This window comes from Otolemur garnettii, unplaced genomic scaffold (assembly GCF_000181295.1).
Source record: "Otolemur garnettii isolate 467f Iridium unplaced genomic scaffold, OtoGar3 scaffold00019, whole genome shotgun sequence".
Taxonomy (NCBI): Eukaryota; Metazoa; Chordata; class Mammalia; order Primates; family Galagidae; genus Otolemur; species Otolemur garnettii.
Genome location: NW_003852414.1, coordinates 14,268,442 through 14,295,007, shown reverse-complemented (window position 1 = coordinate 14,295,007; position 26,566 = coordinate 14,268,442). Strand labels below are relative to the sequence as shown.

At 37.4% G+C, this 26,566-nt stretch overlaps 1 protein-coding gene and 1 pseudogene across 1 annotated transcript in view; both read left to right on the top strand.

Annotated features, from left to right (window-relative positions):
* Positions 1-26,566, top strand: part of MALRD1 (MAM and LDL receptor class A domain containing 1) — a 514,668-nt gene that overhangs the window by 254,779 nt on the left and 233,323 nt on the right. The window contains exons 27-28 of the mRNA XM_012803304.1: positions 15,012-15,257; positions 17,200-17,357. Of these exons, the coding sequence (XP_012658758.1) occupies positions 15,012-15,257; positions 17,200-17,357 (404 nt within the window). The remainder of the gene's footprint in view (positions 1-15,011; positions 15,258-17,199; positions 17,358-26,566) is intronic.
* Positions 11,842-12,711, top strand: LOC105886687 (annotated as a pseudogene).

Below are 26,566 nucleotides of genomic sequence, written 5' to 3'. Positions count from 1 at the left end.
TTAGCTGATGATGACAAACTCATAAACAGACTTACAAGACAGTGTTTCTGTATGGGTTATTGGTCTATTGAAGTCATTCTGAACCTAAAGGACTGAAAAAAATTTGAGTGGAGACCTAAAAAAAAAAGGCTTATATAGCTAAAAACAGCCAACACCCCATACAAAACATGCACATGGGGATTTAATTACTTAGAAACTCAAGAGGCAGCCAAATTTTTATAGCTCATTTTCTTTTATTTTTTTTTTTTATAGTGAGCTGAGCTTTTCAGTGACACCATCAATTAAATGTTTTGAGTCTAGGAGGGCCGTGTAGCATGTCCCTTCAAATATATAACCATGTGCTGCTGCTGCTTGATAGACATGACATTTTTTAAAGTATAGAAAATACTCATGGCTGAATGTAAACAGAAAACTGTCAACCAAAAAATAATACTTACTGCAACCCTCAAGACACCAGGGAAAGCCAAGTTTATGATGGAATATCCTCCTCTATTTTTAACCATTTTGCTTAATTAAATCTGTCTTTGTCACAGGAATGGTAGAATGAGTTCAGGGGCATAAAACTACTCTTGATAAATTCCTGGCTCCTCTTTTTACTAAGTTAAAAGAAACAAGGAATGTTGTCACAATTTAAAGTTAACAATTATTTTGCCAGAAAATGTGCGTAGACACATAGCAAAGTGTAAAAATAGAAAGCAAAGAAAATGGGCCTAATGGAGTGCTGAGGGCACCAAATATGAAGATGCAAAGATAAACAAGAAACCAAGAATACACTCGGGTGCTAAGATGTTAAAGATACCAACATACACTTAGGCCCGATGGGAAAAAATAAACCGCAACTCCTAATTTGTATCATTTACCCTGGTAAGTTTCTGATTTATTTTTACCGTATTAGGGATCATTCGGCCCAATAAAAGTAGTTATTTTTAATTCACCCAATTCACTCTTACTGGGAATGGGAAAGGAGGTGCTGAGAAGTTTCTGAAACACTAGTTTATGCCAAAAAGCCAAATGTTACGGACCTGACTGTTTTTATACATAATTATCTTCTAAAAGAATATTCAAAAATATACTAATGATGGTATTGAATTAGCTGCACAGATATGTAACATCTACATTTTTACCTTACAGGGAGAATTTTCTGACTTTTTAAAAATGGTATTTAGTGGTTAATTATGGCCATTGGCATCTCTTTTAATTAGTAATACTTTCCTTGTGCAAATTCTATAGCTATGTATTTAATCCATGCCCGATGTATATTCCTTAAGATATTTTTTTTTACTAAAGAAAGACTTACTCATAGCTCAATTCAGCAACCCAAGTTTATTGTAAGAAAGAAAACATAAAATGATGTCATTCAAGAATAACTGCTTGGAGCACCTTGAACAAAGTCATTTTATTTGTTTTATGTTGATTTGTAAGATGTGTGTACAATGGTTAGAAAAGGTAACTGCAAGGTGTTGAAATCCAATAATAGTGATATTCAATCTATAATGAATATATTATGAGTACCAGAATAGCAAGAAAATTTATATTATTATTCATTTAGGGATCTCTATAAATTTTTGGCTTTCTTGGTTAACTACCTGGTGATGATAGAGTTAACAGTAAAATAAAAGGCATAATAATAATATTTTCTAGAGGAATAAAGAAAACATATTGTATCTCCTATAGAACATAGCTGAACTCATCCTGAATGACCAAAAGAAAAGATAACCAATAAAATATTCATGGAAAACTATTCTACATGATTATTTCTATGCTTGCTCTTGATAGAAAAGAACTCTAGGGTGGCGCTGGCCCCATATACTGGAGATGGTGGGTTCAAACCCAGCCCTGGCCAAAAACTGGTCAAAAAAAAAAAAAAAGATAAAAAGAACTCTATGCCCAGGTCTAAAAAAAGCCTACATGAATTTTGGAAAGATAAGTCCTCGTTATTAAAATTAGCAGAGAAGAATTAGGCACAAAATTATATATAACTGGTTAATATGTTTTAAATTAACATATTTTAAACCCAACCAAAGAAGACGTCTTCAGATGCTGTTACTGGGAACAGGAATCTATCTGACAATTGGAAAATGGGTGAGGGCAGAGTTCCCACATTAGACTTGCTAAGGAATTTCTGCTAGATGTACTTAAGAGAGGAATGAGCTGGAAGAAAATGACCTATGTTCTCCACACATAGACAAAAATACCTTCTCTGGCTCACACCTGGCAGACACTCAAGAACCTGCTAATGGCCACTATGTCCTGGAGGCAGGTGTGGAGTAAAGAGGCCAGGGGAATATTTAGCAGGCACATCTAATTGGCAGCCGTAGAGTTTGTGCAGGATTCATCTGGACAACCATGACAGGCTAAAATATAAGACAACAAATGATTTCTGTTATTATTTCAAACTTGGGAGAGGAAGAGAACCCACATAAATAAGAAAACAACCATAAGAAAACTCCTACAATACAGAGATGACTCTGTAAGAAGTGATAACCACTTCAAATCAAGGTCTCTCCTTTTCTGTTTCCCCAGCCCTGTTGGCCTCCTGTCACCACCCAAGGCTGTTGTATTAGTCAACAAAAATTTATACAGGGACCCACACAATTTCTGGCAGAATCTATCACAGTAGCCTCTATTAAACATTCTCATACTATTCTTGACCAGAATCAGAAAACAGTGAAGCAACTATCCACTGCTTAATAGCTGCCTGTCTTTGAGAGGAATATTCTCTCATTTAATCTTAGCATTTTCTCAAGGAGGCAGGCACTGTTAATTAATCTCAGAGAGATTAATTAAATAACCCATGGGTACACATTCAAACCACGATCGGCCTAGGCATCATTTTCTATTAACCATCAAAGTAGAAGGTCTTCTTGAAAGAGCTAAAAATTGAAGTACATGTGAAAAGAGTTGCCTACTCAGAAAGTTACATATCTCTGAGGAATCAACTCTGTCAGGACCCCACCTTTATCTCCTGTCTCTAACACTCCAGGCTATAAAACCTGACCTCTGAATTCCAGAACCTGTATCACTCTGCTGTGAGCTTCTGCTAGCCATAGATGGTCTGGGAAATGAATGCTTAATTCCCAGCAGCTTGACCTGATGCCTGATGTGAGTAGACACATAAATTCCCTGCTGTCTCGGTCCCTTGTGGTGAAAAGGGACAAATATCAACAATTACTTTAAACATGCCCCTAGATTTCTCCAGTAGGAATAACCTCCTATTACCCACATCACTGACTAGCTTGATTATGCACAGTTAATTGACTGTGTTCCTTTCCTTTTTATTTCCCGCCTTCCTTGGAGTATTTTTTTTTCCATAAAATAGTACTTTCAAATAAACTACCAACATGTAATGTCTTGCCTTGAGTTGCCCTGTAGAAGAACAAAAACTAAGACATTGTCTTAGAACACAGAATATCTGCAAGAAATAATGCTCTTAGAAAAGTTCTGAGTCAAGTTTCTAGCAAATTTAAGATTATGTTTAATAAATGAAACCAGTGATAGGCAGAAAACGAATTGGGAAATCCTGAGCTTAAGAACATGTGACCATCTCCCGGCCTCAGATTGTGTGCTCTGAGTACAATTTACCATTAAAAAGAACCAGGATACCTGGGGAGAAGTGGGTGATTCCAGAGATGGAGCAGAAATAGAATGAGATGAATATAAATAAATTATTCTACAGGAAATACAGTGTCTAAAAGAGATTTTTAGGGTCACGTCAAAAGGACTAAAGAGCAACCCTGACAAAGACTAAGAAAAGCCATCGATGAGACAATTTAAACATCTATAGGTGTAATAGCTACGGTGCTAGAATCATATCATGTTTTCAATAATGGTACCTAATTATGCTAATATGTCATTGATACATATAATTTATACATAAGTAATTTGTGTGCATATATTATATTTGTATATATGTTTCTCATCTTTGAAAAATACTAGATGTATTATTGTATATATATTTCTCATCTTTGAAAAATACTAGATGTATTGTGGTATATATATTTCTCATTTTTGAAAAATATTAGAAAACCAACTCATTATTTCAAAAACTATGAAGAGAAAGATTAAGCATTTATCTCATCTTGCCTATACAAAGTCTAACTCATAGTGATAGGATAGTTGATTATGGAAACATTCCTTTTAGCAAAGTATTATACTCTCTGAACGAGAAATGATTGAATTTGCAGCCTCTTATGGATCTAAGCAATTATAGTCAACAGAAGCTAACATCACAAAAGGTAAACAACTGATATTATGCGTATCAAGGTAAGCATCTACGCCAATTATGAAATATCTTGTCAATAATTGAAACTGAATCTGGCCAGGTCTCTCTCTGTTATTCAGTTTATGGGCAAATAGCTGGAGGAGAAGGTTAAAACATCACTTGGACATAAATTAGAGAACTTTTATAGGGCAAATAGTATCCTGAATAAGTTAAAAAAAAAAAAAAAAGATTGAAGGAGCAATGGAGAATTGAGATACCATCAATCAGTGATATAAATCAGTTGCAATAAAAAAATCCTTATGACTCAAACAGCCAAAAAAAAAAATGTAGTGGAACATCTGAATGCAGATAAATGAGGATAAATATCACTTGCTATTAATGAAATATTAACTTAGATGGCAACATTGTATTAGAGCTCTTTTTAATTTTTTATCTCTAATAGATCTATAAATGAAATAATATGATGGGTGTTTACTTTAAAATAATCCCATGGTTGGGCGGTGCCTGTGGCTCAAAGGAGTAAGGCACCAGCCCCATATGCTGGAGGTGGCGGGTTCAAACCCAGCCCTGGCCAATAATAATAATAATAATAATCTGGTGGTATCAGGGACAATTGATGGGGTATAGGCGAAGTAAGATTGCTCATGAGTTCTTTATTGTTACAAATGAATGATGAATACATTGGTCTTATTAGTCTTTCTACTTCAGTGTGTGTGTCAAATACTTCATAATAGAAAATGGTATTTAAAAATCCTCCAAATTAAAATTGCGATAAAAGTAGAAAACACAACTGATCAATTTGAGATAGAAAGCTAAGAAATGAATTCAAAGATAAAATTAGCAGACGAATATTAAGTAATAAAAGGGATACAGTTAGCAAACTTGGGGGACACCTAGAATTAATTCCAGAAAGAAGCAACAGAGACAACAGAGGAAGAAAATAATTTGAAAAAAAATTATAAATGCTTGTTTATAGCCACGATGAAATAGGTTATGATACATTAACACCCCTGCCAAAAACAACTGAACTATCCTGCAGGGAAAACTTGTGTATCTATCTGAAAGCCCTGGAGAATAGCCAGTAACTAAGGCTCGAGAGGACAAGGTCCCAGAGAGGTGGGATTCAGAAACAGATGAACCTTCATGCAGCAAACTGCTTGAATCTGCACATAGAGCTACTGCTGAGAGGCACAAAATAAATCGGAGATTTTGACCATGTTAGGGCTAAAAAGACAACAATTGGAATTCGGTGATGCCCAGTTCGTCACTGTCCTCTTTGACTCTATTAGGTGGAAAGCAAAGTGAATCTTCTGTGGCAGCAGATAACTTCACCTAAATGCTCTACATTTTTTTTTTTTTTTGGCCATAAGACCCAACAAAACTACCAGCCAGACCAACAAACAAGAACAATAAAATAATAGACACTGTAAAGTCCTAGAGAGCGTCCAGTTATCAGAAGACGCATATTTAAGATAACTGATCATGTTGACAATATAGATGACCAGATGGATAGTTGCACTAGGTAGCTAGAATCTACAAAAAAAGTATAAATTATAAATTAAAAATGTTGAAAATCGGGAGGGGGTGATCCCACTTAATGGACACGATGTTAGGGTGTATGGCATACCTCATGGGGGCGGGACACAATTGTAAGAGGGACTTTACCTAACCAATGCAAACATTGTGAGCTAATTCTTTGTGCCCTTGATTAACCTGAAACAACAAAAAAATTAAATGAATGCTAACAATTAGGAACGTAGATGAAGAGAAGATTTAATGCAGTGAAATATGTTTGTAGTAAATATCAGTGGAAAGGAACCCAACAACAAAAACCGCCTAAGATACACGAGGCACAGGGAAAATGATTGCTGATGAAATGACACATTCAAAGTTCAACTGCCAGCTTATAAATCTAAACAACGCAAAAATAACTGACAAAGGTGAAGGCGAAATAAACATTTTCAGGCAACAACTTCAGGAATTTGATGCTAGCAAAGGCAGACTAAACTTATTAAGCGCACCTCTTTAGGCTGAAGACAGATGCACAGAAATATAAAAAGGAATAAAAAACACGTACATAAAATGAGTAGTGACACATTAAACACCATTTTTTTGTTATTTCTGAGTGTGTGTCAAATGGAATGTAGACAACATAAAAACGTATAGGGAAGCTAAATAAACAGCGGAGACCGCATCAAAATGAGGAGAGGTTTCCAGAACGGGCCTTCACTACAAAGCAGGACCAAAATAAGAAGGTGACCAACCATTCATCAAACAGAATGTCTAGGAGAGAATACGGAATTCAGCAAGGAAGGGGCGAAGACCCTCTGATGCATGAAAACTCAGGATAGCAGCGTAAAAAAGAAAGTGAAGCATCCAGCCAGGATCAGCTCAGAGCCCAAGGCACTCCTTATTTGGGGAGAAAAATAAATGGAAGATCTCAAGCAGTTTCTGTGTCCATCACATATCTGCAATTTTAGCTTCAAGAGAGTCCTGTAATACTCACAGGCTCCAAACCCAGTGTAAAGAACCACCTGGATTATTCTAGAGAGAGAACAGATGCTGGGTTCCTACTCAACTCCCCAGGTCCCAGGCTGCAGCCTCATTTTGAGGACAAGCCACTGCCAGAGTGCATCCAGCCCAGAGGCCTAATAGCACCTGCATCTCCTCATCTCTGGGGCCTGAACATCATCCTACCACACACCCAGACGGCTGCAGGGCACAAGCCCAGCTGGGCTCAGCAGTGTAGGCATGAACTCCACGTGGCACCTGGCACCCTGTGCAACGCTCAGTCCCAAGCCAGAATGAACTCCATTTGCATTCCTGTAATTATCAACAGTGTGGATAGGACGTTATGTTCAGTCAAATAAGTCAGGCCCAGAAAGACAAGCACCACATATTCTCATTCATATGTGGGAGCTAAAAACATGGATCTCGTGGAAGTAGAGAGGAGAACAGTGGTTAAGAGAGGCTGGGAAGGCTAGAAGGGAGGGAGGGATAGAGAAAGGTTGTTTAATGGATACAAAAATTACAGCTAGATGGGAAGACTAAATTGTAGTGTTCTACTGCACGATGGGGTCACTACGGTTAATAGTAATTTGCTGTGTATTTTCAAATAGCTAGAAGAGACTTTTGGAAGTCCCCAAAAGAAAAAAAATAATAAATGTTGAGGTAATAGATATACTGATTACTCTGATTTGATCATTACACATTGTACACACAGATGGTAATATCACATTGTGCCCATATGTACAATTATTATGTATCAATAAAAAGTAAACTATCCTAAGTTAATAGATTATGTAAATGTTAACATGTCAAGGGTGTATTTTGTAAACAATAACAAAATTATAATTAATAAGTAAATGAAAATAAATATATTATTAATCCAAAGAAAGTAATAAAGGAAAAAGGTAACAAATAATATATAAAAACATGGGGACAATAAGAAGTTGATTCCTATACACCCAACTATATCAAATTACATTCAGTGTTCATGAGTAATTGCTGTAGTTGTAAGTCAAAAATTATCAGACCAAATTAAAAGAAAAAGAATTAAATTAAAATATTTGCTTCTTACCGGAGACAGATTGATCTTAAATGAATAGACAAGGATGCCACATTAGTACAATCATGAGGAATATGTACCATACAAAGAGTAAGAAAAACAAGTAGGCAAGGAAATAACTGGTATACCTATATTGATATCAAACGCGTCATCTTTAAAACAGGAAATCTAAGTGGAAGTAAATAGAATATTTTATATTGATAAAAGGCTCTATTCATCTAGATAAAATGATTTAAATCACTTTTACACCACTAGTTTTAAAATGGAGCAATAATTAAAATAACAAAATAAGGGACAGTGATAAGAGACAGACTTTTAACACTTTTCTCTCGTATCTGATAAGTATAGAAGGCAAAAATCACATAAAGAAACTGAAAAATCTAGTTAACAAATTTGACAACTATGTAACACTTAACCCAACACCTGAATATGCATTCTAGTTCAAGCACACAAACTGATAATATTCTGAACTTTAGGTCTAAAAAAATTAAATAATTAAAATCTTATCAAGAATGTTAATTTTACTCAAGCTAATAAATTATATAAATATATTTATAAGGTGGTGAATAATAACAAACCCAAGGTAGGTAAATGTAGGAGAAGGACAGTAGCTAAAATTAATGAGCCAGGAATCAAATTATCATGTGAGAAAAATTGACAAAGCCAAAACCTGATTCTTTGAAAATATCCATGAAATTGATAGACCTTAACTGAAGAAGCACATTTTACCAAAAAGTGGTATGAGAAAAGGGACTGTGACTAAAAACATTAAAAATATAGTAAAGACTGATGCAGTCATGGTAAAAGTTATCAGATTTATCCCCCCATTGTAAATAGTAAAAAAAAAAAAAAAAAAATAGAAAAACTGGGTAAAATATATAAAACAACTATTTTCAGAAACCTGATGATAGGTAGGGTGGCATTGAGAGTTTATTTTTTGCCTGGTGACACTTCTCTGTAGATTTTAATCTACAGAGAAGAGATCCCCAAGGAAGCAAAGTAATACCGGTATTTCTGAGTGGAAGAGAGGAATTGACGTTCTAGAAGGTAGTGACAGCAGGAATCTGCAGAGAAGGGCACCTCAAATAATTAAAGTCATGCAAAAAGAGATTCAAAAACCCTGTAGAAGAGGCCCCTTCAGTACCTGCTGAATAATAAGATGTGTAGGTAGAGAGTGTGACTCCAAAGGGCCAGGTCAGGTCCAAGGTGAACTATTCCCAGACCTCATACAAAGTTCAATAGGGACCATCTTTATTGACATCTAAGCCATTCAATGGGGACCACAGAAGTTTGACCTTAGCAGCTCAATCACACTGTGTTCAAGGGCAGTAAAAAAGTTGAAAAGGAGGACTCAAAAACAACAAACCAAACAAACAAACAAAAAAAAAAATGCAAAGTTAATTTTCAAGTAATTTAACTGTCTGCCAGTATAAAATACATATTCTTTTATTTTCCTTTTTTATTGCAGTAAGAATCTTTAACCTGAAATCTATCCTCTTATGGAAATTTTAACTGTAAAATATATTGTTAACTACAGGCACAATTTTATACAGCGGGTTTCTAGAACTTTTCATTTTTGTAACTCAAACTTTATACACTATAGAACAACAACTCATTTTCTCCTTCCTCAAGGCCCCAGTAACCACCGCACTGCTCTATTTCTGTGAGTTTGACTATTTTAGATACACCATGTAAGTGGAACCACCACACTGCTCTATTTCTGTGAGTTTGACTATTTTAGATAGACCATGTAAGTGGAATCGTACAGTATTTGCCCCCCTGTGACTGGCTAATTTCACTTAGCATAGTGTCTTCCAGGTCCATCTAGGTTGTCACATGTGGCAAAGTTTCTCTTTTGGGGGAGCTGCATAATATTCCACTATATGAATATGACTACCTTTGTTTTATCCAGTCCAACCTTAATGTACATTTAGGTTGCTTCCTTCTCTTGGATTTTGCGAATCATGCCAGAGTCAACATGGGAAGTATTAATATGTCTTTGAGATCCTGACTTCAATTTTTTTGAGTATATATACCAGAGGGAGGATTACTAGATGATCTGGTAGCTCCATTTTTAATTTTTTGAGGAGTTTCCATACTGTTTCTATAACAACTGCACCATTGTATATTTCCGCTAACTCTGCCTAAGGGATTTAATTTGTTCTCCTCATTTTTATCAACTTTTGCATATTTTTTATAATAGCCGTCCTAACATGTATGAAATAATATCTCCTTGTGGTTTGCATTTCCCCCTTGATAAGTGAGGTTGAGCATTGTACGTCGTCTTTGGAGAAATATTCATGCAGGTCCCTTGCCCATTTTTCAATCAGGTTATTTGTTTTTTGTTTTATTAAGTTGCAGGAGCCCCTTATGCATTTTGAATATTAATCCCTTATCAGACAGGTAATTTGCAAATATTTTCATCCATTCTGTAGGTTGTCTTTTCACTTTATTTATTGTTTCCTTTGCTGTTCGTAATATTTTTGTTTTGATGTAGTCCCACTTTCCTATTTATGCTGTTATGCTTTGAATTTTGGTGTCATACCCAAAAGAACATTACCTAGACTAATGTCGTGATCCTTTTCCCTATGTTTTCTTCCAGGAGCTTTGTAGATTTGGGCTTATGTTTAATACTTTAGTATTGATTTTTTTGTATTATGTAAGATTTCATTTCTTTGCATGTAGATGTCAAGTCTCCCCAAACCATTTATTGAATAATCTATCCTTTCCCTATCATGCGTGGGTTAATTTCCAAGCTTTCTATTTTGAGGCATTGGTCCAGATCACCGAATTTATACCAATATCATATAATTTGCTCATTGTATCTTTGTAATATATTTTGAATTCATCAAGTCTGATGCTTCCAGCTGTGTTATCAGTTCTCAGGACTGCTTTGGTTGTTGACGTCTTTTGTGGTTCAATATGAATTTTAAGATTAATTTTTCTAGTTATGGGAAAAGAGACCATTGGGATTTTGATGTAGATTACATTGAGTCTCTGGATTGCTTTGGGCAGTGTGGACATTGTAACAATATCAGTTCTTCTGACCCTTGAACACAAGCTGTCTTTCATTGTATGTGTGTTGTCTTTAACTTCTTTCATTGTTGTTACTTGGTTATTGGTGTATAAGTCATTCACCTGCTTGGTTATATTTATTCCTAAGTATTTTGTTCCTTTTTATACTAATGTAAATGGGATCAATCACTAAATATTGCTTTTAGGAAATCTGTTGTTAGGGTATAAAACCACAACTGATTTGTATATGTTGATTTTGCATGCTATAAGTTTACTATGTTTTTAAAAATTAACTCTAACAGGTTTCTTTAGTATGGAATCTTTAGGATTCCATATGTCATCTATGGGCAGAGATAATTGTGTTATCTTCTTTTCAGATTTAAATACCTTTTCTTTTTCTTACCTAATTTTTCTGGCTAGAACTTCTTATTGTATTATTTTGAATACAAGTAGCATGACTAGACATCCTTAGAGGGCATTGCTGATCTTAGAGGAAGTCACTTTGTGTTCAGTCTCTCACTGTTGGGTGAGATGTGGGCTGTGGGCTTTTTTGTGTATGGCCTTTACTATGCTGATATAAATTTCTCTTCTGTTTACTTTGTTGAGATATTTATTTTTACCATAAAAGGGTGTTGAATTTTGTCAAAGGCTTTTTCCGCATCTATTGAAATGTTCATGAGATTTTTAACCTTTGTTCTTTTCATGTAGGGTATCACATTATATTGATTTGCTTGTGTTGAACTATCATTACATTCCAGGGACAATCTCACTTGGTAATAATATATGATCCTTTTAAGGGGCTCTTGAATTTGGTTTGCTAATAATTTGTTGACAATTTTTGCATTCGTGCTCATTAGTATTATTGGCCCCTAGTTTTCCTTTTTTCAATGTTTATAGTATTTTTGTCTAGTTTTAGTATCAGGGTAATGCTGGCTTCAGGAAAGGAGTTAAGAAGTGCTCACTCTTTCCCTGCTGCCCAGGGTGGGCCCTTAGGGCATTGTTCTGGATTCCTATAACTTAAAGGGAAATTTTCACAATGTCTGGAACCCTTGATGTCCTACAAATGAAGGAGGAGGATGTCCTCAAATTCCTTGCAGCAGGAACACACTTAGGTGGCACCAACCTTGACTTCCAAATGAAACAGGACATCTACAAAAGGAAAAGTGATGGCATCTAAATCATAAATCTGAAGAGGACCTGGGAAAAACTTCTGTTGGCACCTCAGACCATTGTTGCCATTGAAAACCCTGCTGATGTCAGTGTCATATCCTCCAGGAATACTGGCCAGTGAGCTATGCTGGAGTTTGCTGCTACCACTGGAGCCACTCCTATTGCTGGCCACTTCCCTCCTGGAACCTTCACTAGCCAGATCCAGGCAGCTTTCCAGGAGCCTCATTCTCTACTGGTTACTGATCCCACCAGCCTCTCACAGAGGCATCTTATGTTAACCTGCCTACCATTGCTCTGTGTAACACAGATTCTCCTCTGCGTTATGTGGACATCACCATCCCATGCAACAGTAAGGGAGCTCACTCAGTAGGTCTGATGTGGTGGGTGCTGGCCTGGGAAGTTCTCTGCATGTGTGGCACCATCTCCTATGACCCTCCGTAGGAAGTCATGCCAGCTGTCTATTTCTGCAGAGATCCCGAAGAGATGGAAAAGGAAGAGCAGGCTGCTGCTGAGAGAGCTGTGACCAAGGAGGAACTTCAGGGTGAAGGGACTGCTCCAGCTCCTGAGTTTACTGCTACGCAACCTGAAGTTGCAGACTGGTCAGAAGGCTGCAGGTGCCCTCTGTGCCCATTCAGCAGTTCCCCACTGAAGACCGGAGAGCCCAGCCTGCCATCGAGACTGGTCTGCAGCTCCCACTGCTCAGGCCACTGAATGGGTAGGAACAACCCCTGAGTGATCTCAAGCTGTTCTTCCACAAGCTCTTAAACAAGATGGAAATAAAGTTGGAGGAAAATAAACAAACAAAAAAAAAGACAATGAAGAAGTGCTCACTCTTCAGTTTTTGGAAAAGTTTGAGAAGGGTTAATTGTAATTCTTCTTTAAAGATTTCGTGGAATTCACTCATGAAGCCATTTGGTCCTGGGTTTTTCTTTGTCGGGATGTTTTTGTGTTTGTTTTCTAATTACTGACTCCACCTCCTCCTTCATTATTAGTCTTTTCAGATTTTCTGTCTCTCGTGAGTCAGTCTTGGTAGACTGTATGCTTCCAGGAGTTCATCTGTTTTTCCAGGCCATTCAATTTTTTGTTTTATAATTGTTCATAGACACCTCTTAGGATCCTTTGTTTCTTGTGGCATCAGCTGTTATGTTCCCTCTTTCATTTCTGATTTTACATATCTGAGCCATCTCTTTTTTTTCTTTGTTAGCCTAGCTAAGTATTCATGAATTTTGTTTATCTTTTCAAAACATAAACCCTGGATTTTATTGCTCTTTTTCTATCATTTTTCTATTCTCTGTCATTCATTTGTTTTCTGGTCTTTATTATTATTGTTCTGCTAACTTTGGGCTCAGTTTGTTTATTTGTGTCTTGTTTCCTAACATAGAGAGTTAGTGTGATTGTCTAGGATCTTTCTTTTTCAGTGTAGGCATTTATCGTTATATGCCTCCTTTTTAGTATTGCTTTTACTGCATCCGTTAAGTTTTGGTACGTTGAGTTTTCATTTCATAAAATGTTTGTGGTTAATCTAGACAAGAAAGTGTTGTTAGAGGCAAAATGCATGGTTGAAATTTATTTTTAGAGGCGTTGCAAGTGGAAAGGCCATTTAATTAAGCAACCTCAAGCAGGCAGTCTGGAGTACATAAAATGGACAGGCAGCACCGGGCATAAAATGGCTAGAAGCCTACGGAGTACCAGCTTCCTCCCCAGAGCCTTCTAGATTGCACTCCGTTCATCTCCTATTTCTTTCATCTTGATCATACACTGACTGAAATGTGAAATTGATTGAACACATAAGGCTTCTATATGAGGTTTTAGCAACCTTAGTTCCCAGCTCCATAGCACTTTGCAATAAATCCCCCAAACATCATCCTTTACTTTGGACACACACCAACCCTTAACAACCGAGTAACTTGCTTCGGACCATGGGAGCTACCACCTCTGAAGTGACGCAGGGAGTGGTGGTGTCAACTCTCCTCCCTGGCAGGTGGGAAAGACAAGATGAAAAAAAGATTTTGATACTATAACTGGTACCCCAAGTTGTATTTCTGAACAACTTTTCTACTGAAATAGTGTTACCAATGGCAGTTACATACTGGAGAAGTATAGATTATTATTATACTTCTCTGTGCACTCTGAACTGCTTTATCATTTCCAGAGCACTTTATTTAGCTCATTCATTTATTTGACTAATATTTACCAATCAGTACTAAAGACTGGGTACTATTCTAGGCCTGAGTGATTTATACAGTAGTCTCTTTAATTAACTTCTCTAGGATTTTGCTACTTTTTTCTCTTTTTAGATAGAGAAACTGAAGTTTATCAAATGTCTCTGTGATCCCCATCACATAACTATAATAATAAATATCAGTAGCAGAGTTCAAACTCAGGTCTACAAATGCATTGATCGTTCTCTTATGTTTTGTGAATAAATCTCTACGGTTGACATTGCTTTGTAGGGAAATTGATTCTAAAATTTCAAATGGTTGACAAATAAATAAGCGTTTTAGAGAAAGAATCTGTTGGAATGTCAGTATTATTTATTTAAGCGTGGCCCTGCCGCTGAAGAAGTATCTTATGTATCTTGGCTTCTGATAAATATTGGAATGAATGCTTCCTAATGGAATGTACTTCCAAATGTCCCCATAATACATGAGCTCTTAGCACCTAAAGATTTTGTTTCAGGATAAAAAATGAAAGGCTTCATTTTGGCTCCCAGGTATAATTTATATCTTGGAACACAACATATAAGAAATGCTGCATTTGGGGAGACTTGGGGTACTTTCCTAAATCAATAAAGTAATATTTTTGATACTTTTGTGTACATAAAATCATTGTGGGAGATCTATATCATCGATAGGTATCAACTCTGGAGCAGATTAGGAGGGAGAGATGGGATCAGGTACCTCAAATTTTTAAGAATAACTTGTCCCTTTATATATTAAAATGAATCTACCCTTACTGGTCTTTGACTTCACTGAATTTGTTTGGAATGTTCCCTCATTTTCTTTTCTGTCTTATTTTCCTCCCCCACCCCCTTAGGTCACTGCCCACACGGCTATCAGGAATGTCACAATGGCAAGTGCTACAGACCGGAGCAGAGCTGTAACTTTGTAGATGACTGCGGGGACAATACTGATGAAAGTGAATGTGGCAGCTCCTGTACTTTCGAGACAGGCTGGTGTGGCTGGCAGAACTCCCTGGCTGACAACTTCGACTGGGTTTTAGGGGTCGGCTCTCATCAAAGCCTAAGACCTCCTGAAGACCACACACTTGGAAATGAAAATGGTAGGTTATCCAGTTGTTGGGGTTGCTCTAATCATATTCACAGTGTGCATCATATTATCTTTCCTGACCGCAGCGGGAAAGCCCCGGAGAGACCTCCACAGTGAGATACCACAAGTCAGTAAAACATTTATTGAGCATATTTTTTTTTCCTAGGGCTGCCGTAACAAAGGGCCACAGACTGGATGTCTTTAACAGCAGACATTTATTGTCTCACAATTCTGGAGACTGAAAGTCTCAGATCAAGCAAGGTGTTGACAAAGTTGGCTCCTTCTAGGGGCCGTGAGGGAGAATCACCTCTTCCATCTCTCTCTCTCTCTCTCCTGGGTTCTGGCAGCCTCTGAAGCTTCCTGGCTTACAGATGATGAGCCTTGTCACACTGTTACTCTTTACATTGTCTTCTCTCTCCTCTTGTTGGCCTGTGTCTAAATTTCACCTTTGTGTTAGGACACGGTCATATTGAATTAACATGGACTCTGATGAACCTCATCTTTACTTGGTCATCTGCAGAGAACTTGTTTTCAAATAAGCTCACCTATGTAAGGACTGAGTGTTACGACTTCAGCAGTTTTCGAGGGGACACGATTCAATCCATGACAGCGAGTACTTGAAATCTAATTTATATTTATTTATTTTTTTTCTTAGGCAGAGTCTCACTTTGTCACCCTGGGTAGAGTGCTGTGACATCATAGCTCATGGCAACCTCAAACTCCTAGGCTTGAGAGATCCTCTTACTTCAGCCTCCTGAGTAGCAGAGACTACAAGTGTCCATCACAGTGTCTAGCTATTTTGTTAGAGATGGGATCTCACCCTTGCTCACGCTGGTCTTGAACTCCTGAGCTCAGGCAATCCACCAGCTTTGGCCCCCAGAGTGTTAGGATTACAGCCTTCAGCCACTGTGTCCAGTGCTATCAGTCACCGTTTTAAAAGCTGTAGGTAGATGATATTCTACGCTGTGGTCAGACGCCTTTCTTGAATAGCACATGCATATATAATCAGTAACTCCCCATGCTGCCATTTGACCTTAGTAAGTCACTTAACGTCACAGATTCTACATTTTCTTGTCTGTCAGATGGAGGTGACATAGTTTGAACCCTGTGCTTAACAGGGATTGTGGAGATGATGTGTATGAAAAGAAAGGAGTTTGAAACCTATGGAGACGCTGTGAAAATGTAACTCTGAAACCACATACCTGTGTGCAGGGCGTTGGGGATGGCTCATTTTTATAGTTAAGTAGCCAAGATCAAGTCTCAGATTTGTTGGCCAAAGAATAAAGGACATTAGCAGGCTGGAGAAGGGTCCCTAAATTCCTGGATGCTACAAAAGAGACCAATAATATCTAAATGTGAAAATTTCACAGACCTGAGAGAAAACAAAGCTGACCAACCCAGGCTGGCCAAGCAAGACAAACGCTCAACTCCTATGCAAACCACTCGGCTCTCCATACGTGACATGTTGGGGATAATTTCAGTACACAAGAATAAAACCCAATACCTTTCCTCTCATGCTGCATATTAAAAATTCTCAGTATCTTGTTTGTATACGCAGCAGATGACTGAGGTTTTGAAAGCAAGCATGCCCTATCCCTTTCCTTAGATTCCATAGGCAATCGTTGCTTTTTATTTTTTTTTACAAATCACTGGATAGTTTGGGGAATTCATTAGATGATTCTGGTAAGTACCTTGTTGATTGGATGGCATAAATATCCCATCAGATCGGTTCATCTGCATACTGAGAAGCACTTTGCTAAAAGCACAGGCAGGTGGAAATGGTTCTGTCAGGGAACTACAGGGAAGGCTATTAGGTTTCCTTTCTGTTTCAGACGAAAATGGCTTTGGCAGCTCAGACCTATAAAATGTAATTAAAAACCCTAACTATGATGGAAGAGCTGAAATAATCCCTCATTGTTATTTCAGTCTTATTTTGATCTCATCCTTGTTTCTAGGGCACTTCATGTATCTGGAGGCTACTCCAGTGGGCCTTCGGGGGGAGAAAGCTCACGTCAAGAGTGGGCCATGGCCGGAGTCCAGTGCTGCCTGCACCATCAGCTTCTGGTATTTCCTATCTGCAAAAGCCACGGGGTCCATCCAGATTCTCATCAAGGTAGGATCTTGGCCTGCGATGCTCTGAGCTTTTATGAGGGTTCCTACAGGCAGAGGTCCCTGACCTCTGGAAGCCTGTCATAACTCTTCTGCCTTGGCCAGAGGAAGCCCCGTTCCAGGTGAGAGGGTGAACTATAGGATTTGGTAAGCTCTGGAGCATGAGAACCAGCTTGGGGTTCAACATCACATCCTGTGCTCATGGCTGAATCCCAGAGACTCCATTTATAGAGCAACAATAATCTGGGGCACACAAATTTCTTCTCTCTACTCAGTTGTTTTCTTTCCTATTTTTTTTTCAATGAAAGATAACAGATTGCTGGGCAGGGTGGTGCAACCTAGTACTCTGGGAGGTTGAAGTGAGAGGACTCCTTGAGCTCAGGAGTTTGGGCCTGAGCAGGAGCAAGACCCCGACTCTACTAAAAATAGAAAAACTAGATGGGCATTGTGGTCAGCTCCTGTAGTCCCAGCTACTTGGGAGGCTGAGATGGGAGGATTGCTTAAACCCAGGATTTTGAGGTTGCTGTGAGCTAATGCTGAGGCCTTAGAACCTTAGCCTGGGTAACAGAATGATACTCTGTCTTAAAACAAAATAAAAACAAAAAAAACCCAGATTCCTGCATCTGACAAGAGAGCAACTATCCATTTTTCCTCAAATATAAGCAATCATTAAGGTATCTTATAATAGACAGTCTGGTTGTAAGAACACTGACTGTGCAGAGGGCTGAACCACTCAGCAGAATGATCAAGGTATGATTACATCAAACAGTTTATTAACTGTGACACAGTAATGTGTTTTCTCACTGAGGACTTATTGGATGTTTCTGTCAGAGCTTTCATTTAGTATAACAAAGTGACAGTGTTTGGGGAACAAAATAACAAAGTAAATACTAATACTAATGAAACTTAGTTCAAATACCTTTGCTGTATAGCAAGTTAAAACAATAGGGAAAAAGAGGAGTGGGTGTGGATGTGTGCGTCTATTTTGAGACTCTTGTTAAATTTCTAAGAAAGCATATTTTTAGTTTAAAACACTCTGTAGAGATTGTTGCTGTTTTATCACACATGAGCTGAGTTTAAGTGCCCTGGCACTGATGGAAAATGTGTGAGTTGAATCGCAAAGAGCTTGTAGGTTTGAATTGCTTATGGCTGTTTAGTCTATATTTTATCGTAAATCGAAATTGACTTGGTAACTTAGGGCTCTTCTATGCTTTTATAATGATGTAGCAAAGCCTGCCTAATAAAATACAAGCAGCAGAGAACCACAGTGATTTATGCTCATATTTAAGTATGGAAACTTTCTGAAATATAATGCTTACAGTTGTTACAGGACCATTTTATTAGGACTCTGCGAATGTGATTCTTGGTTCCGTGGTGTGCACCGTGGGGGGGATTTTGTGCTGTTCTGGGGGCTTTGCTTTTATCATTGGCTTCACTCAGATTTACATTTCAACCATCTTATATTACAGTAACAAACTTTCCACTACTATAAAATATAAAATGAAACTGTTTGGAGGCATTAGCTGCCTTCCTACCAAGTCTTAGAACTCTGGTTCCCTAATTGATTTATGTGGGAATTGAACAGAATTTTAAAGCCCTATCTTCTTACTATATATATATATATAAGAAAAATTCTCGTTTATTTAAAAAGCATGTGCTCTCTCTTATGTAGTCACACTGTGTAGAAATATACGTCTCTTGATTTTATTTTCAAGAATTTTAGGGCCATTGCTTCATTTTGGTGATTAATATGATACATAGTTTTGATCATCATTACAAAGTAGTTCTGAGACTTCTCTGTGTGGCACTGTCCTGGCTTTCACCTTACTCATTAGTTTGAAAGCTTCTGAACCAGATGGTAAGCCCAGTAGGGGCAAGGATCCTGCCTTTGATTTCTTCCTTTCTTCACTCTTCAGAAATTGTTCCCGGTGAATGCATGTGTTACTTTTGGCTCAGTCCCCTCTGCATATGTTCAGGAAGGGCCTCTTTGGGGTCTCCCCTCTTTGTCCTCCACACCAAGCCCGACACACCCTCAAAGATTCAGCCTTTTGCAGAACTTCCCTTGACTGCTTCTGCCTATCACCATGATTACTATTCTGAGCAGCCTTCATGGGTCTAGAAATGATTCCTGGTCACTGGCCGTTCACTGGGACTTATTCCATTCCTACAAAGAGATTGCAAGATCGTGAGAGCAAGGCATTGAAGTTTGAATCTTTATAGGTCCTTCTTAGAGCTGTAGAGAAGGGACTACTGGATGAAGTGAGAAGGAAGTGGTGTCCTTCCAAAGGCTACTGCTGGGCTAGAGACAGCTCTTATTCAGGGAAACTCTTGTAAAGGAAGGGCCCTTATGCATTACAGTGTGACACTCACATCTAATCTGAAGAATCGGTAATCTAAATCTGAAATATATACATACCATCAAACATACAACACGCAATCAGTGAACCATGATTTAATGGTAACACAGTTTATACAGGGTGATACTGAGGAAAGATCACTACAGCCATATGTGTTCATTGTAGTAGGGTATACTATTTACTGACAACCAACACTTCTGTTGTTTAATGCTTAACGCGTGTCTCTGAGTTAAATAAGGTGAGCATCATTTTACTAACGGGATAAAGGAGTCTCACCATCTTAGGGCTAAATGCCCAGTGAGTGACAACATGGGCACTTGAATCCAGGTATATCTATATACAAAATTCACTTGTTCACCTGCCAGCCCCAGGCCCAGGTGTTCCATGCTGACTTTAATAATGAAGGGGAGATTCCATTGTATTGAGATCTATATAGATTGCACAAAATAGTAGTTATTTTTAGGAAAACAAAATGACTAATAGAAGGAAGATATGTGACTCTCAAACTATTCTTATAATGAAGGAGTTAAATTCAGGGGAGCTCTAAGAGAACAGACAGCAGAGAAAATCATTTAATGTTTTTTCCCCGTATTTCATACTTTCAGTCACATGAGGGCTACTTTTCTTTAGGGACATGCAGTGGAAACAAATGCAGTTTTTGTATCTTTAATCAAGGTAATGGGTAAATAACAATAAGAGGAAAAAATATGTTATTGGGAAATTGATTTTTTTAATTTCCTTTGAAATTTGCATAAATGAAAAAAAAACAGCCACAAAAAACTGACTCTGAAATGATGTGGTTCAGCTTTTCCAGAAGAAATAATATAGATTTTTAAAAATATGGATAGTTTTGTATGGGATTAGATAGTTGACCAGGTAGATAGAGGACTAGTTCTCACTTAGTGAGCTGCGTGGGCCAAGCCAAACATTTTGAGAGAACCAGCAGTGATCTCTGTTGTCCTGCTACCTTCATTTAAAAGGCTTCCCTGTGCTAAATTAAAAGCTCACTGTGACAAGTGAGTGGCTGAACTAGAATTTGAACTCAGATATTCTGAAATTAAGATTAGAATGCTGCACAGTTTGGTTTCTGTCTTTCTAAGGAGACGGATTGAATATTAACCATCTAATAATCTGAGTTAACTTACTAGGCCATGTATGTTCCTTAATTTTGTAGTAGTTCATTTCTGAAATAATATGCTTTTTTCTTGATGACTTTTCTCATTTTTCCCTACTTCTTACTAGTAACTCATTGATGGTAATTATTATATTTCTCATTAAATTTAAATGTGTTGCTATTCACACCTCCTAAGATTTAAAACAAAAATTAAAACAGGGACTCAGAAGCAGAATAGGTTTCTACAACATAAAAGTTAACTCATACTCAAATGTAATTACTTACTTCCATTATTTTACTTATTTTTCTAGTAACTTGTTTTCCAACGAGGTTGATTAATAATGTCTAACATGTAGGTTTCATATGCTGGAAAGAGTGTTGGGGGAATTTTAAAGTTTACTTTGTTTTAACAGTTTCTTTCCATGGGGTAAATTCTGTCTAGCCTCTACAAGAAACAAAAGCTCTCTGCATCTTTTCAACTAATCATTTGAATAAAATGCAGAAACACCTGCTACCTAAAGAAAGCACATTATGCTCTTTTGGAACTATTCCATCTGTAATAAACTGTTGATATTTTAATCAAGATGCCTGCATGCTTTAGGGAATTTGAATATATTTAATTGAAGGCATTCAGGACTATCCATTATGCAGCCATGATAGAAAACATAACATATTCAAGCCAGAAGTGGAGAAAAATAATGTATTTCAGGAGAGTCCTCCTGATATAGCAACCTAGTTATGCTGAAAGACCATAATTAAATTAGTTTGCTGCTTTATCTTGCTTAGTGGTTCAGAGAATTTTAGAGCTGGTGGGGTTCTTTGAAATACATTTAATCTATGCTACTCATTTTACAGATGAAGGACATTAAGAATAAAAAGTTATATTTCTTGCCTCTGCTCGAATAGTATTTTAATCAGAAAAAAGTTAAGATATGAATCCAGTTTCTCTAACTTCTGATTTTAGGGCTCTTCTCCTTGACTCAATTCTATCTAACATTTTCTGTATTTAATATGGCAACAGAGAGTTCGTTCAATAGGCTATGGAATATATCAAATAATCAAAGGAATGGCCAACTTCCATAGTTCCTTAGAAGACTGAAGTCATTCTGGGTCTGCTTTAACCTTCAGTCTAGTGAACAGTAAGCCTTAGTTGTGTGCAAGGTCAACAGAGTGACAGGTCAGCCCTGTCCAACCCTCCCAGCTGCTCCATCACCTCCCCCGCACATGAGCTCATCATCACCTAATGAGGGAAAACTTACAACTCCAGGCTGAGCATCCATTACCGAAAAATTCAAAATCCAGCGTTCTCCAATGAGCCTTTATTTTGATCCTCATGTCAACTCTCAAAAAGTTTTATATTTTCAAGCACTTTGGATTTTGGATTATATGTACTGTAGAGGAATGGACACCATGCTTGCAAAGGACAATTACTGATTCTTATCACATTAAAAGGAAACGCTGAGAACAGGACCGTCTCATGGCAAGCCTAGAGACGTTTTGTGACTTGGGGGCAATCCCCCAAGTAACTCAGTGTTCTGAAATGAGTAGTAGGCATGTGTTAAACATTGATGCTTGGTACTTCTTCATGGGGGTTGTGGGAAAGAACCCGTGAGGAAAGAGCACGTGGCAGTCCTTACCATGCAGCCCTCATATGTAATTACCTTAACTCTCCACACCTGTTGTGTGTGTCATTCCTGTAACTCTCCACACCTGTTGTGTGTAAACTTAATAGCCATTGCAGACGGGGCTCTGGGCTACCCTGTACTCAAGGTTATCCCGCCTCCCGCAAGCTTGTACTTCTAATCTGCATCACGCCTGGTTCTTTCCTGCGGTGACGGAGACCAGGGCCTTAGGGGTCACAACAAGGTACTTAGCCTGTAATTGTTAATAATGCTTGTGCATGGGCTAACAGCTATTGGAGTAGGCCAGACATACTGAGCTAGTTTTGATGTCTCCAGCCTATTGATTGGATAGCCTATATTCTTTCAGGTACATTGCTGGTATTTTATTCATTATTATTTTTTTAAAGATCTAGAGAACATAGATATGGAGGATACCTAGAATCTGGGGGTAAGGGATTAATTTTTCAAAGACTTTCATATGGATTTTGAATTATAAGCTAGTTAAACAAACTTTTAGCACCAGAACCTTATCTGCTTTTCCAGAATTGTTTCACTACCTTTATTTGCAAAATATTCATGACAAACTTTATACAAAAGTGACCAATATGGGCAGCGCCTGTGGCTCAGTGAGTAGGGTGCTGACCCCGTATACCAAGGGTGGTGGGTTGAAACCTGGCCCTGGCCAAACTGCAACAACAAAAAAAAAAGCCAGGCATTGTGGCAGGTGCCTGTAGAGTCCCAGCTACTGAGGCAAGAGAATCGTCTAAGCCCTGGAGTTGGAGATTGCTGTGAGCTGTGAGATGCCACAGCACTCTATCAAGGGCGATAAAGTGAGACTCTGTCTCTAAAAAAAAAACAACAACAACCAGTGACCAATATGTAGAGAATATTTCATAAAGTTTTGTTAATTAAAGGTACATTGATCTACAATTTCTCATTTTCCCTATATATGGTGACTTTAGAGGTGATGTTTGGAACACCTTATACTTTCAAGTAGGACTCCCAAATACTTAGGGCCCCTAGAATCTCTTTTGTCATGAAAAAAAGTTTTCTTGCAAGATGTTAACACCTTAATTTAATTGATCCCAGGAGCCTGGAAGTTTTTGCTTTGTAAGAGAACCATGACCAGCTCCAAAGAATGATATTATCACTTCTATTTGTGCTATCGTGCTTCCATTTCCACTCCTACTAGTGATGCTATTATTTCTAGCTTACATATATTGACTAATTCTACCCCCCCTTATACTATGCTAAGTCTTGTACCTAAATTAACTCATTTAATCTTCAAAATAAACTTGCCAGAAAGATACTTTTTTTCCTGATTTTACAGACTACAAAATTGATACCCAGGTCACATAAATAATAAGTTGAACAATCTGTATTAAAAGCCAGTTCTGGCTTCATTGTCTATGGTTACCACACTGCTCTCGTGCTATTAGAATTTTAATGATTGTGGTACACAGAGGGCAGAGGGATTACTGTCTGTCTGTCTGTCCATCAAAGTTTTCTAGTGACTCTGAAATGACACAAAATAAAGGTGTTCATTTCTGCATACTAAATGCATCACAAGCCTGTTCCACATATGTCATAGATGAGAAGCAACTACTTTGGGTTCATCAACTTCAGCAGGTTTGTTTTCTAACTTTATTTGCTAGCATCTGGTAACAGTAACCATGTTTATCTGGATGACTCTCCCTCGTACCTAATACAGGGTGGCCATAAAGTTGGTGTGCGGTTTAAAATACTGTGCCGTGTAACATTCTCCATGAACTTTGTGGCCACCCTGTACTATTCAAACATTTAAAAATTGCATTTTATAATTAAAATTATTTTACTTGACCCATAATAATGGCACAGTACAATACAGGGTACAATGCAGTATTTGTATACATATGTGTATACTGTGCATTGATCCTATTAGGAGAGTTAGCACATTTATTACCCCAAACATTGATTTCCCCATGATAAGATCATTGAAAATTTTCTCTGCTAGCTATTTTGAAATGCAGAATAAATTACTTTTGGGTTTTTTTTTTCAAATTTACATTTTTTAAAAATCATAGCTGTGTGCATTAATATAGTCATGGGGTACAGTGTGCTGTTTTTATATACAATTTGAAATATTTTCATCAAACTGGTTAACATAGCTTTCATGTCATATTCTTAGTTATTGTGTTAAAACATTTATATTCTACATTTAGAAAGATTCACATATACCCTTATAAGATGAACCATAGGCGTGATCCCACCAATTACTTTTGTTTATACTCACCCTACTGTGCCATCGAACACCAGGAGACGTTCTTTCTAAGGGTAACCTTGTCTCATTGACAAACTGCTCCCTAATCTCTCCTTCCCCACTCTCCTGTGACTTACTCTTCTAAGCTCTACTTCTGTGAGATCAACTTTTTTAGATTGTAGACAGAGTGAGATCATGCAGTACTTTTCTTTCTTTGTCTGGCATATTTCATTTAACATGGTACCTTCTAGGTTCATACAGATTATTGCAAATGATAGGATTTCATTCTTTGTATGGCTAGTATTGCGTTGTGTATATAAGCCACATTTTCTTTATTTATTCCTTATTGGACACTTAGGTTGATTCCCCATCTTGTCTATTCTGAGTAGTGTTGCAGTACTGGAACATATGGCAAGATGGTGGTTCTCTTTTTGATTTTCTGAGGAACCTCCATATTGTTTTCTATAATGCTGTACTAAATTACATTCTCACCAACTATAAGGGTTTCCTTTCTCTGTGTCCTCATCAACAGTTATCATTTGTCTTTTTGATAACAGCCATTCTAACTGAACTGAGGTGCTATCTCTTTGTGGTGTTAATTTGCATTTCCCTGATAATTAGCAATGTCAAATGATTTTTCATATACACAGTGATCATGTGTATGTCCTTTAAGAAATGTCTGTTAATGACTTTGTCCAATTTTTAAATCAGATCATTTGTGTTTTTGCTGTTGAGTTGTTTGAGTTCCTTGTATATTCATCACGTAGTTTTTAACTGTTTTTCTCCCATTTTGTAGGTTGTCTCTGCATTTGTTGATGGTTTCCTTTGCTGTGATAAAGCTTTTGAGTTTCCTATATTTCCTCTTGTCTATTTTTGCTTTTGTTGCCTGTGATGATGAGGTCTTACCCAAACAAGTTCAGTGTCATGAAGCATTTCCCCTGTGTTTTCTCCTAGTAGTTTCTTGGCAGTAGCTGCATTTTAATGTTGATGAGTAAAGAATGAGTTAGAAGAAAATTAAATTAGGATAAATTATTAAAATAATTTTTAAAATCTATAACTGTGGCTTAGCAAATGTACGTTAAATAAGATTTAATGGAGGAGGAAACAACTACTGTGATTTCAAAGTTTTGATGGCATAATTATACTTTTTGAGATAGTCAAAGTACTGTAAAGTCATACTAAAATATCAGTTGTTACTATTAGTGACAAAACCACAGGTACTACTGGTACATATGGTATGTTGCTTGTATTCACAAATTGAAGAAAATACAACATTTTAGTTGCAGTTAGTAAAAATGAAGGTGCATTTCCTCTGTTCACGTTAGTACTCATTTGAAAATTATATTGTTATAGGAGCCTAGAGAACCTTTTAATTTTATAAGGGCATCTATGTTATATAGTTAGTGCTTACCACTATTTATTAAGAAACATGAATATGCCTTGTATGAATAGAAATTTCTTAAAAGCAACTCTAGCTTCCAACATTGGAGACCCAGAAAACCACTGTAGAGAACATTGATTCTATCAGAACTAGATCTGGAGCAAACTAAGTGTAAATGGACTTCAATGCTGCCACAGCAAAGAGCTATTTCAGCCGACTAGACATCAGGCCTTGCAGCCAGGTAGAGTCAGCAACTTCCAAACTGGCTGCTAGTGGATTAATACAGTGAGAAATTCGTCACCCAGATTAGAAGTGTCTCTTCAAATGTCACAAGCAGTCACAACCATTGCCTTTTTATCTACTAATAAAATGGGAGAAAAGGAAGAGAAGAAAAACAGTACTGTGGCTTACCTGGTATCAGGGGCTTCACCGTAGAAGTTCTGTCGAAGTTCATGGCTGCAGCGCATCTTATACAGTTCAGCTCTATACAGAACTGTTCT